Source organism: Haemaphysalis longicornis, unplaced genomic scaffold, assembly GCF_048455015.1.
Source record: "Haemaphysalis longicornis isolate Haplotype H1 unplaced genomic scaffold, Haemaphysalis longicornis Haplotype H1 scaffold_8, whole genome shotgun sequence".
Taxonomy (NCBI): Eukaryota; Metazoa; Arthropoda; class Arachnida; order Ixodida; family Ixodidae; genus Haemaphysalis; species Haemaphysalis longicornis.
In genome coordinates, this window is record NW_027526445.1 from 91304178 (window position 1) to 91318376 (window position 14199).

General features: G+C 48.6%; 1 protein-coding gene across 4 annotated transcripts in view; it reads right to left on the minus strand.

Moving 5' to 3' along the window:
- The window catches only part of LOC144148859 (uncharacterized), a 104335-nt gene that overhangs the window by 62416 nt on the left and 27720 nt on the right, over positions 1-14199 (minus strand). For 3 of the 4 annotated variants that reach the window (XR_013318084.1, XR_013318082.1, XM_077680379.1), the window contains exons 7-8: positions 13297-13372; positions 3979-4181 (exon numbers count right to left, since the gene is read on the minus strand). Coding sequence is in view for 1 of the 4 variants with exons in the window: in XM_077680379.1 (XP_077536505.1) it covers positions 3979-4181; positions 13297-13372 (279 nt within the window). In the remaining 3 variants the exon portion in view is untranslated. The remainder of the gene's footprint in view (positions 1-3978; positions 4182-13296; positions 13373-14199) is intronic. The other variant, XR_013318083.1, reaches the window with a different exon arrangement.

Genomic DNA, 14199 nt, shown 5'->3' on the forward strand with positions numbered 1-14199 from the left:
GCCTGGGTCTGTCACTGCATGCCGCATTAACGAAGCGATTTTTTTTATGCCCTCTCACGCTCAAATCTTTGCGGTGGCTCCTATCTCCACCGTTTAGAGGAGTATTCATGCGGTTTCTTTTGCAGAACCTAGCCCAGCACCAAGCTTGAAGTATTTGAACTCTTAAACGCAACAACTATGAAAATGTAAGCAGTGAGGGGGAATCTCTCCACTGTGATGATAATGGCGATGATTATAAATACGGGACGCCGGTATGTATGCACAAATGCACACACATGCTTATGGGCGCATCCTACGTGTAATATGTCACAAAGCATCTCCTATGGTGCTTGAAATAGATTGGAGAAGTGATCCTTCCGCGCCAGCCATGTTTCTTTTCATCACGGGCATCTCTGCACCTAAACCTAACAGTGTTTCCATGGGATCATAAATATCGCTTTGTTTTTCGAAACCAAGAAGATAGCAAACTAACTGCAAAGTAAAGGAAGGAATTGTTGACGAATATGGTGTAACCAGTTTGAAGGTAGGGATTACAGGCAAAAAATGCCCCTTGTTTACAGCAACCACCCAAACACAAGAGGAACGCACGCCGCCGGGTTCACCCTGCCCGTTCTTTTTTTCCTCACTTATTTTTCTTATGGCGGCCGAGAAAACTTTCCAACGCGGCCGTCTTCAGAGCAGGCAGGGTCGCCCTCCCCACATCATCTCTTTTGTTGACCCTCGCACGCCTTCGTAGGTCATTACAGGTGGGCGTGGGACAGCGTGTTTGTGTCGCTAGGGGCGAAGTCGTCCTTTCCCTTTCTTCTTCTTTGTTGCTCCCGGCTTGCGGAACCATTCCGAGGAAACATTAGACGACCACAGTCTGCATGGAGCCGCTGCTTTTCTAGCGCTGGTTTTCCCCCCGTCGGTTTCTGACTGGCCGTATGACAACGGCTCTTCTGTGATGAAAATGCTCCCGCCGCAACTATTTGATCTGACCCTCATACTGACACAATAAAAGGTTTTAACCTTAGGTTATTCAGTGGTTAAACAATGCTTATCGCGGACGCGCCTAAATAGTGATACATGTGCATTTTCTCGCCTGCGTGAGCGAGTGTGACTGGAGATGAGGTTTCAGAGATGAGGTTTCAGAGTTTCAGAGGTTTCAAACCTGACTAGATGAGGTTTCAGAGTATCTGCACTCTTTTCTGTCATTGTTCTATGCCTCCGACAGCGGCCATCGGTCGAACCGCGCCACGTGACATTTGTTTACCTCGGAAGACCCATGGGCGCTGACATTTTGGCGCCTCTATGTTGCCGCGCGCGCATTTCGATAAGTCGTGATTTTCGGAGCGCAGCGCGGCTGTATGACATGCTGGGAGTGAGTTTTTGAAGCCCTCAGACAGAGTAGCTATGCCGTGCTGCCCTGTAGTGGGCTGTTTCAACCGGCCGGAAGGTAAAAAACACCTGCATCGCTTCCCGCTGTGAAAGAACGACAGTTGCCTAGCGTAGCTTATAGCCACTTAAAAAGCGTAGCTTAATTAGTGGCTCTAGCGTAACCTAGAGGGACTAAATGAGCTTCGCTAGCATAACCGAGCCTGACCCCATCGCCCCGGCGCGCTGTCTCTAAACATTCGAAAAGTAAACACAGCTGGCATGGTTGCCAAGCGGCGCCCGGACCAATTCCGCCCGTCACTGTCAGCCGCAATAGGTGGCATAAAGCTGGCCACCCTGGCGTCAGGCACCAAAATGGCTGCCGCCGTTTGTCAGTGCCGTTACTCTTAGGCGTAGCTTATTTAGTGTCTCTAAGTCTGACTATTATACGACGCATACCCCGCGTTTTTGCGGGGTGGTGTTCGCAGTCTTCTCCACTAAGTGGGCTGTTAGGGACCATTCGAATCAGCAGAAACGTCGATCCAATCCTAAGACGTGTTTTGAAGCGTCACCCACCAGGCGGATGACCAGGGTGATTAGATAAGGATGAGTAAACGGACGCCTCTACGCCTCGACTTCCTGTTCTGGTTTGTTCGGGGTCCCAACGAATCTCCAGTTTAGTCATTTCTGTTAGTTACTCCGCTGCTCCACTTAAGCATATTTATGGATGGAACCACAATTTGGGAAGTTTCTTGGGGTACTTCGATACAGTAAGTTATTCGCGAACATCAAGTTTTGTCGTCCTTTTCGCGCCAGCCTGCGGTTTCTCCTTAGAGAACCACGGAACGAACCATCTGACGTTCCGTGTGGCATGCCGCCGGCTTTTCAAAGATTATCGGATCGCAAACGCTGCCACGTGGAGACCTCGGTTCGGAAACATTACTGTCGCTGTTGCCGGGAGCCTGAAGCCTACAGGCGGCTTTCGCCAAGATCTAATGGAATTAAGTGTTAACTGCAAGTCGTCAATCAAAATGACTGGCGCAGTGATAGTCACCTGCTTTCACAATGGGGTGTTGTGCATGTAGGTAAAAAACGGAAGAATATGTGAAAACATTGAATTGATCAGGAAAAGCAAATAACTGGCTAGACCCGCCGCGGTGGCTCAGTGGCTAAGGCGTTGCGCTGCTGAGCACGAGGTCGCGGGTTCGATTCCCGGCCGCGGCGGCCGCTTTTCTGATGGAGGCGAAAGGCAAAAACGCCCGTGTGTACGAGATTTCGGTGCACGTTAAAGATCCCCATGTGGTCAAAATTGATCCGGAGCCCTCCACTACGGCGCGCCTCATCGCCTGCGTTGCGTCGGCGCGTTAAACCCTACAATCAATCAATTAAATAACTGGCTAGTCTATATCATGGTAACATGTTTTAACACAAACCACTTCCGTTTATCAAGCGGGATAAGGAGATATTGCAGAATATGCGATTTAAAATTAGCCCGAAATCAAGCTCCCAATGAGATATTCGTTATGACAGGATTCGTAGTTGATGGGTAAGTTATGGGCATGAATAGCTTTTACAGTAACAAAACAATCCGACATTATCAGAACCGTAACAAATCTAGAGGTCTCTGGGAAAACTCGTGTTAAGACGCTAGTTATCTTACACGCACAAATTTTGAAAAAAACGCTGCACATTGTTCTGAGATATTTCCGGGCAACCTATGCAAGCAAAAACCAATTATATATACCGTAAAAGCTGGTTAATTCGAACTTCCGGTTAATTCGAACGCACGCCCTTGTCCCGACACAGCCCTGTATATTTCAATGGGGGAAAACTTCGGGTAATTCGAACGCGCCGGCATCCGGAACTTTTAATTCGAACTATGCAATCCCCTGCTTTCCATCGCTCCTCGCAGAAGAAGTCGGCCCATAGTAATTACAATGTGTTGCAAATCCAAACTAAACCAAATTTACTAGAGCTGCAAAACAACGAAAAAGAAAAAACAACAGCGTGGCGCCCGCGCTACGCTCCTGGAACAGCTTATTTCGCTTATACAGAGGGCGCAGCGGTCTATACTTGGCGAATTTCCCGTTTCCTTCTCACAATAATGTTCCCGATCGCCAAGATGTGCGCCACATATAGTACACATGAGCGCGAGAAACACTACAAGCCAACTGCTGAACTATATACCTGATCAAGTTTTGTGGGGAGACAGGTTAATTGGCATAGACTACTATATTCTGGGCTATTTCAGTTTCCCGGCTACACTATATTTGCAACGGCGCTCACTAAATGACCCGAAACATATTTGAAATCCTTACAAGGTGTGATTTACGAGGTGTCTTCACGAACACGTCTGAAGAAATGCTGTTATATGCCAACAGAGTGCTCTTTTTTGTCATCAACGGAACGTGTGTTCATGATTGCGCTGTTGTCTGCTACGCTCAGGGAAAACAAAAACAAAGAGCACATATTATTAAGGCCACGACTTTTTTACACATTTATATTATTGCGAAACTTTCTTTCGTACCAATTCTGAGAAGGAAAATGTTTCCAACCACAACGTATTTCTGGCTACTGCAGTGGCCGTGAGTGCAGTCGGGAAACACGTGGCGCGACCGTACGTACCGTTCCTCTTGGACACTTTGGACATGGGCGCGTGCACGGGCAGCTTCTCGGCCACGCTGGTGTCGACGTAGACGTCCCCGTAGCTCTCGCCGCTGCCGTCGAAGTTGTACACGGTGAACCACTTGTACTCGTTCCAGTGGTGCCCCTCCGGAAGCCTGAGCGTGATGGTCCTCGCTGGCTGGTACGCGCCAAGCCTGGAGTTCCTGCAAAGGTTAGGCGTACTCAGCGTTCACGAAGCAAGTGGAGCCATTAAGCAAGTGGAGACACTGTCCCTTCATTACGCACCAAGCGCCGCTTCACAACACTGAACGGCACTGGCATCACTGGCAGTGTCGTGACACCCTATCGCATTCCCAACATCATCCCTTCTTCTATATGTCGCTTCCTTTCTATTGAAACTACACCTTAAATCCAACAGGAGAGCGCCAAGTGTTGGTCCTACAAATAGCGGGAAAAAAATCAGAGCACTCCCATCCTGTGAAGAGGGAAGCCAGCGAAGCTGGTGCGCGGGTGGGATTTGCAATGTTTAGGTTTAGATATATTGGAGTTTACTATGTTGAATTATAAGGACAGTGGCCCGATCTGTACGTCGCAGACTAAGCCTAGCAACACACCATTGGTGGGTAGGGACGACGACGTTCTATTGTAGCGCGGCTTCGCCAATAACGCCGCCGGCACAGGTGGCCGGGAAAGAGCGCGCGGCATTGCACAATGTCTGATAGAGAGTGACGCCGCGTGTATCTAGCAATATATACACGACTCGGAAACGAGGCGGCGGCTGTGGCGGAGAGTATAAAGGGGGGTTGAACGTATACTCCGTCCGAAGGTGGCTGTGCTTCACTGGGCAACACGATGTGGGAAAGCCAGCGTACAAAGGCCAAGCTTACGTCGATCCCCTTAAAGTCGGCTTAACATCTAAGCACAAGTGCATTGCGGGGAAGAGAATTTTCCAGGGACAATATGACCTGACTTTAATCAAAATATGAATGCTTTTACACCTTCTTCTTTTTACTTCTTTATTACATAAAAAAAGAATAGAAGTGCTTGATGCCATGTATGAGCGCCGGCTTCTCCTTGTCACGTAAGGTCTTATGAAGACATTGCAACGCGGCCATAGACATTGCACAGTTCTGCAAAGCTGAACGCTTCTGATAAAGTCAATGCAAAGTTCTTTGAGTTATGAACAGCCTTAGAGAGGAGAACAAGCTCCCGCAAAGTGCAGAAAATACACCGAAGACGCCAATTTGTCCCTTGAAGCAAGTGAGTGGATATAAGTTCAGATGGTAAGAGGAAGAAACGGGCCAGGGCGAGTTCGTATAAAAACAGGAATGGATTCAAAGTACAAACTACACTCAAGAGAAGAGACGATATAGAACACAGACGGAGGTGCTGCACAATGACATACACTATACCAGACCTTTGTTTTTTACGAATTTTCTCATACGCTGAACACACGCAGCGAATTTTTTTCCCCGGTGCGATACCCTGGGATATCCTAGCCAAAAACAGCTTCGCTGTAATAAAGCATGCCAGAATTTTACCCTGTGTTTCACACGAAATGCTGGAAGGCACAGCCACAACACGAGCCGAAAGGCGAGCTCCCGTACACAAGTCGGTATTCAGAAGTAGCCGCGGGCACCCCCGGACGCGTGATTCCAAACACTTCGCTGCACAGAACACCCACGTGACATGTGTGATGTCCCTGCGTGCGCTATTCTTTTGAGCGCATGCTAAAACAAGCCCTACGTTCGCTCTATGTGGCCTCAACGTAGAGGGACCAGTACTGATGCTGAAGGTTTTGGTTCGAGCCCCAGCAGGACTATCTCTTCGTTTTTTTTTCCATTGCCTAACTTTTTTTCTAAATTTGTAAACTCAAATCTACAGGTTGTTTTTGTTAATAATAGTGATTTGGTATGTTTTAGGTCGCTTTAGGTTTGGGGCGCAGCCAAAGACGACGTTTAATTACCGTTCTGCATCGCGCAAACAGACATGTCCCGTGGGTGCTCTGTGAAGCGAAGTGTTTGGAAATGCGCCACCCGGACAACGTTTGGAGATGCCGGTGCTTTGTCACAGAGGTTGCTGGCGCAAGCAAGCACGCCTAACTGCGAGTGTGCGTGCAGTCACCGCCCATTCTGTGGCCCTCAGTGGTCGTTTTGCAACTGGATTAAGACAAACTGAATATTTAGCTCATTTACAGCGGTATTATAAAACGATAGTGCGAAATAGCACCGTTCGATATTTAGGTGGAATTTAGTAAGTATCAGCAACGTTTTAAGTCGGCTTGTCAACAGATGGCCTGTTTAGTCGTCTGATTTCACGCGAATAAAAAATAGAACGTGACAAGTGCAGCGCCTGTAAGGTTGTGGGCCACGCGATGAGCAACAAGAAAGACGAATATTTCAACCACACATGAAATTGACAGGTGAAGCGACAGCCAAGAAAACCCAAACTGCGTGATGAGGGCGAAGGAAGTGCCACGATATATTGAAGAGGGGAAGCCAAGCGTTTTCACGGTACCATGCAGTGTCCCAATATATCGCAGGTCTTTGACAAAGGCATACACATAAGATGTAACGAGCAGTGGGATTCCGCATCGCTCAGCTCTGCTCGCGGGATGTAGGCTGCTATCATCCAACTGGCAAGGATGCCGCCATGGACCATGGGTTCGTGACCGACTGCCGCCTGACGAAGACATCGGACATTCCCTATCGGTGCATTTGTGTTTAAAATGAATGACAACAATGCTTGTTCTCTCTCTCTCTCTCTCTCTCTCCGTCCCGCTATCTCTCGCACTCTCTCGCTCTGTCCCCCTCTCTCTCTCTCTCTCTCTCTCTGTCCCCCCTCTCTCTCCGTCCCCCTCTTTATCTCACTCACTCACTCTATCTCTGTCCCTTTTCTCTCTGTCCCTCTCTGTCTCATTCTGTCTCTCTGTCCCTCTCTCTCTATCTCTCTCTCTCTCTCTCTCTCTCTCTCTCTCTCTCCGGCGCATGTTAACGAGCACCACGTGGTCTTTATTATTCCGCAGCCCTCCACTACGGCGCGCATAATCGCATGTTAAACATCTGATCAATCTCGCTCTCTAGTGGTCAGGCGAGTATGATGAGCGAATGATCGCTTTTCGACGAATAGCAAGAAGTTCCAGATTTTTTCACTTTCTTAACGCGTCACATGATGGTCAGTCCAGCAGCTTATAACTACAAATCCCCCTCATGCTCTGCTCATTTTGAACACCGGTCTGTTTAAGTTATGCCGCATTTAGAAAAGTGGCTTCGGAATAATCCCATCGCTTTGTTTTTTTTTTTTTTAACACGAAAATTTTTTATGCCGGGGTACACAAACCTCACCGTCGTCATATCCGTCACGGTAGCGACATCAGCAGAAAATGTTCTATACGCGCGGCGGCGCCAGGATTCGAGCCCACGATCCCTCAGGCCGCAACGGGAAGTGTGAAGCGCTCTACCGACTGAGCCGCCATCAAGTCATGCCCTGGTAGCGGTACGAACGCGCCTTATGTCCTTCCCTCTAACTTGTCCATTCAGATGGTTCTGCCGTCTACGAGAGGGGAAGCGAAGTAGTGCGTCATTGACGCTAACGAGCGCCGATAGTTGGCGCCTCGATAGGGCAGCATGTAGCAGCAGAAGCTGCTGTGTTTACCCCTGTCCGCCGCCTATGTGAAACGCCGCACAGCTTGTGGAACAACGCCGCCGCCGCGTTCCACAAGCTGAGCTCGTCGCAACGCAAGCGTCTGGCGTACACGCCACGGAGCACGACCAATGTGGTCGTACCTTTGCCTAAGCGACCCGCCAGCAGGACGTCGCTCGCCAAGCACACCCACGAGACTGCTGCCGACCCACAAATCATGCTCCTTTCGCTGTGACGTACTGTGACTTAACCAAACGATTCGCCCTCAGTCCCTTAGGATTCGTTCGCACGGCTTGCAAACGCCTGAAATTTCAATCGAATTTACGCAATGCTCCGGCGCGTGTAATGCAATGTCTAATGTTGATGCGTCTAACCGTGCCATATATACCGACGAAATATAAAACAGCGATGTGCAAGCTCATATCTATGCACGATAAACATTGAAATGCTCCTGTGAAGGACCATTTCCCTTCCGTGTTTTACAGATTCCGATGAAAGACGGATCAACCACATTTTTTTTTCTGTTTCAATCACCCGAGAACAAAAAAACTCGGTCATAATGGAACGGACCAGGCAGGCGGGCAGCAATGGGTCCCACTTGCTTTCTCAAATCAGTTGCGTGCATGCACAAGTGAGGAAAAGTCAAGGTACCGATTCTTTATGGGCTTCATGCGAATCAATGGGAGGTGGTGCATAAACATGACGAATAGACGAGTATCCAAGATCTATACACTCCTTTCAACTTGGAAGTGTGGGTTCGAAAGCCCCAGAATTTGTTAGGAGCCATACACAAAGCACCGTAAACTAATCACGTCAACATTCGATCGATCGATCAATCAATCAATCAATCAATCAATCAATCAATCAATCAATCAATCAATCAATCAATCAATCAATCAATCAATCAATCAATCAATAATACCCGATTACGCACCAGACGTGGCTGTATTGGCCTCGAGGACATACCGTGGCGCCACCTACGAGTGACGTCACTTGTAGGACGCCGAATCGTGTTGTCGTCTGCTACAACACACTTCCCGTGCGTATGCGGAAGCGTGTTTTTTTGTTGTGGCCACCGTCTCGCCCGCTCCTTGTGGATTTGATACAAATTACCAAAAAAGTTGTCTGTAAACCAAATAATTCGGGCAAGCAATCAGCGACTCGCTTGTTCCCGGCGAAACCGCCGCGTTTAGGTAGTTGCTACCATCGCGACCCACAGCTCTTACATACGCAGCCAGCTAACGCCAAGGACGATGCAACTGATGCCGAGAAAAGTACGCTGTAAATTCATTATGGAATACTTGTGACGGGACATGTGTGTGCAAGCAAACACCTTGTAACAGCGACGGAAACGCGTCGCTCACTTATGATCTCACCGCGCGAACTGCGTGGTAAATGAATGACGCGAGAACGGTGATCAGATTGCTTCGCCGCACATGCTTAAATTATTGTTATAGTCTTAGTCTGCAGTTTTGCTTAATCAGTGCCTATTTCCACTACGATGTTTTATAGTCATGCCCGGATTTGATTAACGATCACTGCCGGCCTGTACTCTGCACGGCTGATGTTTACTTTTCGCGACTTGTCCGCAATGTATGAACGGTACGAACGCGACTTTTTAACGCCTTCGAGCGGGTTCGGACAAGGCTATATTTAGTTTTCATTATGTGCTCGGCGTGGTAATTTATAATTGCAGGGTGTTTTGTATGTTTACAGTAAGCCGGCATTTCTGAAGCATCAATTTCGAAACTCACGACTTCTCACAGAAGGCGAGGCTACGTACGAGGCGAAACACGTCGTTAATGATTTCGGGTAAAGGGGATATTTAGAATAGGAGAACCGAGCGTTGGGGGCCCCCAAGAAGTTAGAGGAACCCAAACGCAACACGCGCGTGCGCGACGGGAGGGCCTTCGCCAACAGCTCGCAGCCGGCTTCGGATGCACGTAATCGGATGTTGGGAACTTTAGGCTTGGCGTCGCAGCAGATATTTCATCGCCGTTAGAGTTGCGAGTGACGGTCCCTAACAGAACGTTTCACCGCACTGGGAACTCTAAGCGCGGTGACTTCCGTTAAAGCGATCGACGATCAAGATACCTGCACGGCCTCGGTCGATTCTTGCGCGCAAGCATAGCCATCCTTCGGCCGCTCGCCGCACCGTGCGTGAACGGGCCGGCGCTGCCGGGACCGACCTCCGCGACCGATCGGCGTAAATCGCGGCAGATATTTCAGCATCACTTTGAAAACCACAGCTGACGACACTACCTATCAGAATTTTTCATCACACTAACATCCACTTTCACCAATCTGGAACTTCTTTTCCACGACTTGTGTGATTTTAAAAAGCGGCGACAAGTTGTTGCTGCCGCGACCTGCGTCGGTTCGAGCCGCACCGTCGGCTGTGCGGGCAGGCACGGCGGGTGCGTGTGCTTCTGCGAGCAGTTAACGCTTCACGATGTCCTGCTTTATACATTTCTTGCAAACAAGGGAAATCTAGAAACTTCACTCGGCGATCGTCGTAGTCCACATTGTTGATCGGGGAAACAAGCCGCTGTTTACGCTTCGGTCGCATGCGTAATACACAACCACGCTCATGGTGTTTGCGGATAATCTACCACAGTTGATACGGTTATACAGTCACCATTAGGTCGAACTGCGCTTGAAGCACTGAGAATTAACTTCAAACGAAGGAAATTAACACGAAAATACTTTTAGAACGCGCTTCCTAAGCGAAGCGTCACGCGCTGCAAGCCAACTACGCAGCAAGATAGGAACGGTGATCCTACAAGTGACGTCAAAACGATCGCAGCGCCGGCCTCTCCAGTGGTGGGCCTCGCGGCCAATACTGCTTTGTAACTCAGGGTAAGTCGTGTACAACTTAAGAACGGCAACGCAAGTTTCCTCTGTGCCTCGTCAACGCAGCCGGACGTTACTCCTCGCGGCGCAAGTAGTGCGTTACTGGGGAAATTTTTAACATGGCACGGGCCGTTTCCGTGATTCTTTGGACTTGATATGCTTATAAACTACTGCAGCGACGACAAACTACGTGAGAAGAGGCAGACGATATCACGCATTCATAGCAATCTCCTTTCAAAACGCCCGCGCCGTTGTAATCTGGGTCCATCGCTTAGGCGGGGGGATACCGTACATGAGCTTGTGCCGTTCGTAACTTGTTCCCGAGCATAGTGCTGTTTCCTTATATTTTTATAATGAGATGTGCAGGGAGCTGGTCCTGATACAGGTGACCTAGTTACATCACCTGTTGGTTTCTGTGCGTTGAAAGGGCACACGACTGGCGCTTCTACTCTCGTTTTTACGAGCAGTACACCTCGCTTCAACTTCCTGGGAATACTGAGTCGTTGCTACCACCACATCCGGCAGCGGAGGTTCGAGTTCCTCACTTAACAAACATTACGGGCATGGTTCGCTTCCATGAGCATCCGGAACGCGGAACGCGCCCACCGGACGATGACGTTTTATATTCCACGCCAGGCGACGAGTGCGCCCAAAATAAGGAAATGAGGATTCAAAATAAAGTTGATCTCTCTTCCTTGATGTATGTCATTGGTGTGGGTGTTGGTAGACAGAGTTCCCGTATCATATGTGAAGGCCACCTTTTTGTAGAGACCATGATAAAAATATTGTTTGGTTCATTAAAAATACAGATTTACACAATAACAATTATACCAACCTTAAGTAAAAATTGAAACAATTAGGCTAATGTGAAAAATTAGCTCAGCTTCAGTGACCTCACGTCGCGACCGGTTATACTAACATAACAGCTAAGCTGCCTGGCATTCCATAATGGCAATGCCAAGCTTCATAGAACTTCTCAGTAGATCGATTCTCGTTCGTGCCAATTTAATTTTGCTGTGCTCCACTGCTCGCGCCATCTACTGGAAGCTTGTGTTAGTTTAGAACTTGGAACACTGCCACCAGGGGGCGCCTCGAGTGCATTGTTTTTTTTTTTTTTTCACGGCATGTATTTTATTCGCTTTCGCAAAAATCGAGCAGCCATGTATTTTAATTAAAATAATAACATAAACATCACTCCTGTATTATTATCCTGCCTCAAATGTATTTACTTTTTTCTTTCTGCCCAACAATGTTGACAAGTATAAACATTGCCACCAGACCTAGTAGTTTAGAAAACCTTTGCTCATATAAGTGTCACGTTCAAGCGTTCCTTTACATTGCATGTGTGCCTGGCGCTTGCTTCTAGGCTATGCCGTCTCCGCATCGCTGCAACATCATTACCACATTTCGTCCTACGAATGCCCCAACCGAGATGACGTAGTGCCGTCTCATCAGCCACTCTATCGGCTGGTGATCAGCCTTATGACTTTAAAGGGACCCTGCAACACTTTTTTCAACTCTTTTTGAAACCTTAAGTGCTTGCAAAACGTAGTCACCCAACACAGCCAGTACTTAGATTAGGGGTCGCAAAATACCTCAGCCAGAAATTACTGCTCTGTGCCCATCAGATAGCTTGTAAACTCGCTCAAAACATTTTTCCCTCTTTTCCGGTCTTTACGTTCTTCCACGGTTCGAATTACGTCACTAAGGCCATGTAGCGGCTGCTGGCCACTAATCCTTCAGTTGCAGCAATGAACACTTTTCTTTAGCAACTTTAAAAAAAGCAACAAAAACAAAGCAGTAACGGAAGGCGTATCTGGCGACGAGCAAATCACGCAGTGCCGCTCCGTGCTGGCGATAAGCGTAGCTTTCGCAGTGGTTACAGACCCAAAGGAAAGAGTGAAAACGCTTATTGAAAGTGTTGCAGAGCTCCTTAAGGCTGACTTTATCAGCCTTATGACGCCGCAGGGACGTTTGCGGTTGGCGGCAGCCAATCAAAGTCGCCACCAAGCAACATGACTGTGCGATTGCAGTGGTGCCCTCAGTTCCATTTGGTCGGGCCACTTCAATGCTAACGTGCAGCTAATAAACCAATAACTAACTTTTTAGCGCTTCCCTCTGCTGGGTCACAGGTTAAATTGTACCCAGCGAAATTTCACACAAGTGTTCAAAACAGAACAAAACCGTTCAGGGCGGCACTGGAGTTGAGTGAGTTGCCAATGGCGAGTTCTTTCCTCCAATAAGGCAAGGTTGCATGTGGTCCCTATGGACTTTTTAAGCTAGTAACTGCCACACTGCATGCTCTCTCCAACACTTTATCATCGTCATCAGCCTGTCTAAGCCCACTGCAGGGCAAAGGCATCTCCCATGGATCCGGAATTATCTCAGTCCTGTGCTAACTGCGACCACTTCATTCCCGCAAACTCACTGACCTCATCTGCCCGTCTAACTTTCTGCCGCCTCCTGCCACGTGTGCCTTTTTAGGGTTCCACTCTGTTGCCCATTAATGACCAACGGTTATCGTGCCTTGGAATTGCATGCCGTACCGATTTCTTCTTAATTTCTACTATTATGTCCTTAACACGCGTTTGTTCCCTGGCCCACTCCGCTCTCTTCTTGTCCCGTAACGTTACACCTATCATCTTCCATTCCATTCCTCGCTGAGTCCCACACTTACTGTTTGATTGCACAAGGAGGCCACTAGATTCGCACATTCCTAAACATACCTGGGCTGATGAATCGAGGTAACTGTCTTCCCGCCTTTGGTTCAAACGAAAGGTTTTGAGATCCCAAGGTACACACGTACAGCCAAAGCATGCTCACCTGCCGCTCTCGTCTGCGAGCTTGGTGAGATTGTCCTTGGAGTCGTCCCTGTTGGCTCCCACCGCGAAGTAGACGTCTGCCAAAGAAAGCAAGTCACCGCTTAGCGCTAAGGTCTCTACGGACGCCCACTACTGTTGGCACCCCTGATGTTCGGCTACGTACAAGACGAAAAAAAAAGGCAGAGAAACAACGGTTGTTTTGTTATTACGCCCCTCTGTGAGGCACAAATGACATGAGAGTAAATAAAAGAATTAGTGATGCGGTGAAATAGTACAACCTGTATTTCGTTACCGTTCTGATTCCAATGGGGTCCGAGTTAACCTGGTGACCAGAAGGTATGACGGCTGTTACGAATCGACTGCTGTGCGTGTTCCTCCACTGACATAGCGCGCAGGCTTCAGTAGCGCTCAGCGCCCCGACGCGCCGTCTTGCTTTCTCGCGAAGCCTCATTGAAGTGACGCGAAGACCTCCTAAAGAACTGAACCGTGCAAGTCGGTACATGCTGAGGCGCTCATGCGACATCGAGAATGCGGCAAGGCCAGAACGACCCTGGGCATACGCGGTCTTGCCGTGGCGGCTGTTCGAGGCGTCATGGCCTCCTCGACCCCGCGAGAGTGCTTTTGATTGTATGTTTTTGACTCGGCTTCGAACGTGTCGGTGCTTATTTTAAGCGTTTCTTTGGAGACAAAGCTCTCTTTCTGACCAGCCACCCAGTCATCTTTAGCTCCGCGGAGTACGTTTCTCTGCCCATTCGAGTTATGATGTTTTGAGCGCACCAGTGAACAGCTACCTGTACCATAGCTTTTAGCTACTCGCGATGTATTAATCAATTTAAGTTTGGGCATTGGCCTCTTCGTCACCCGAACGGAGGCAGATATATGCTGCACGCACCCGCTCATCAAC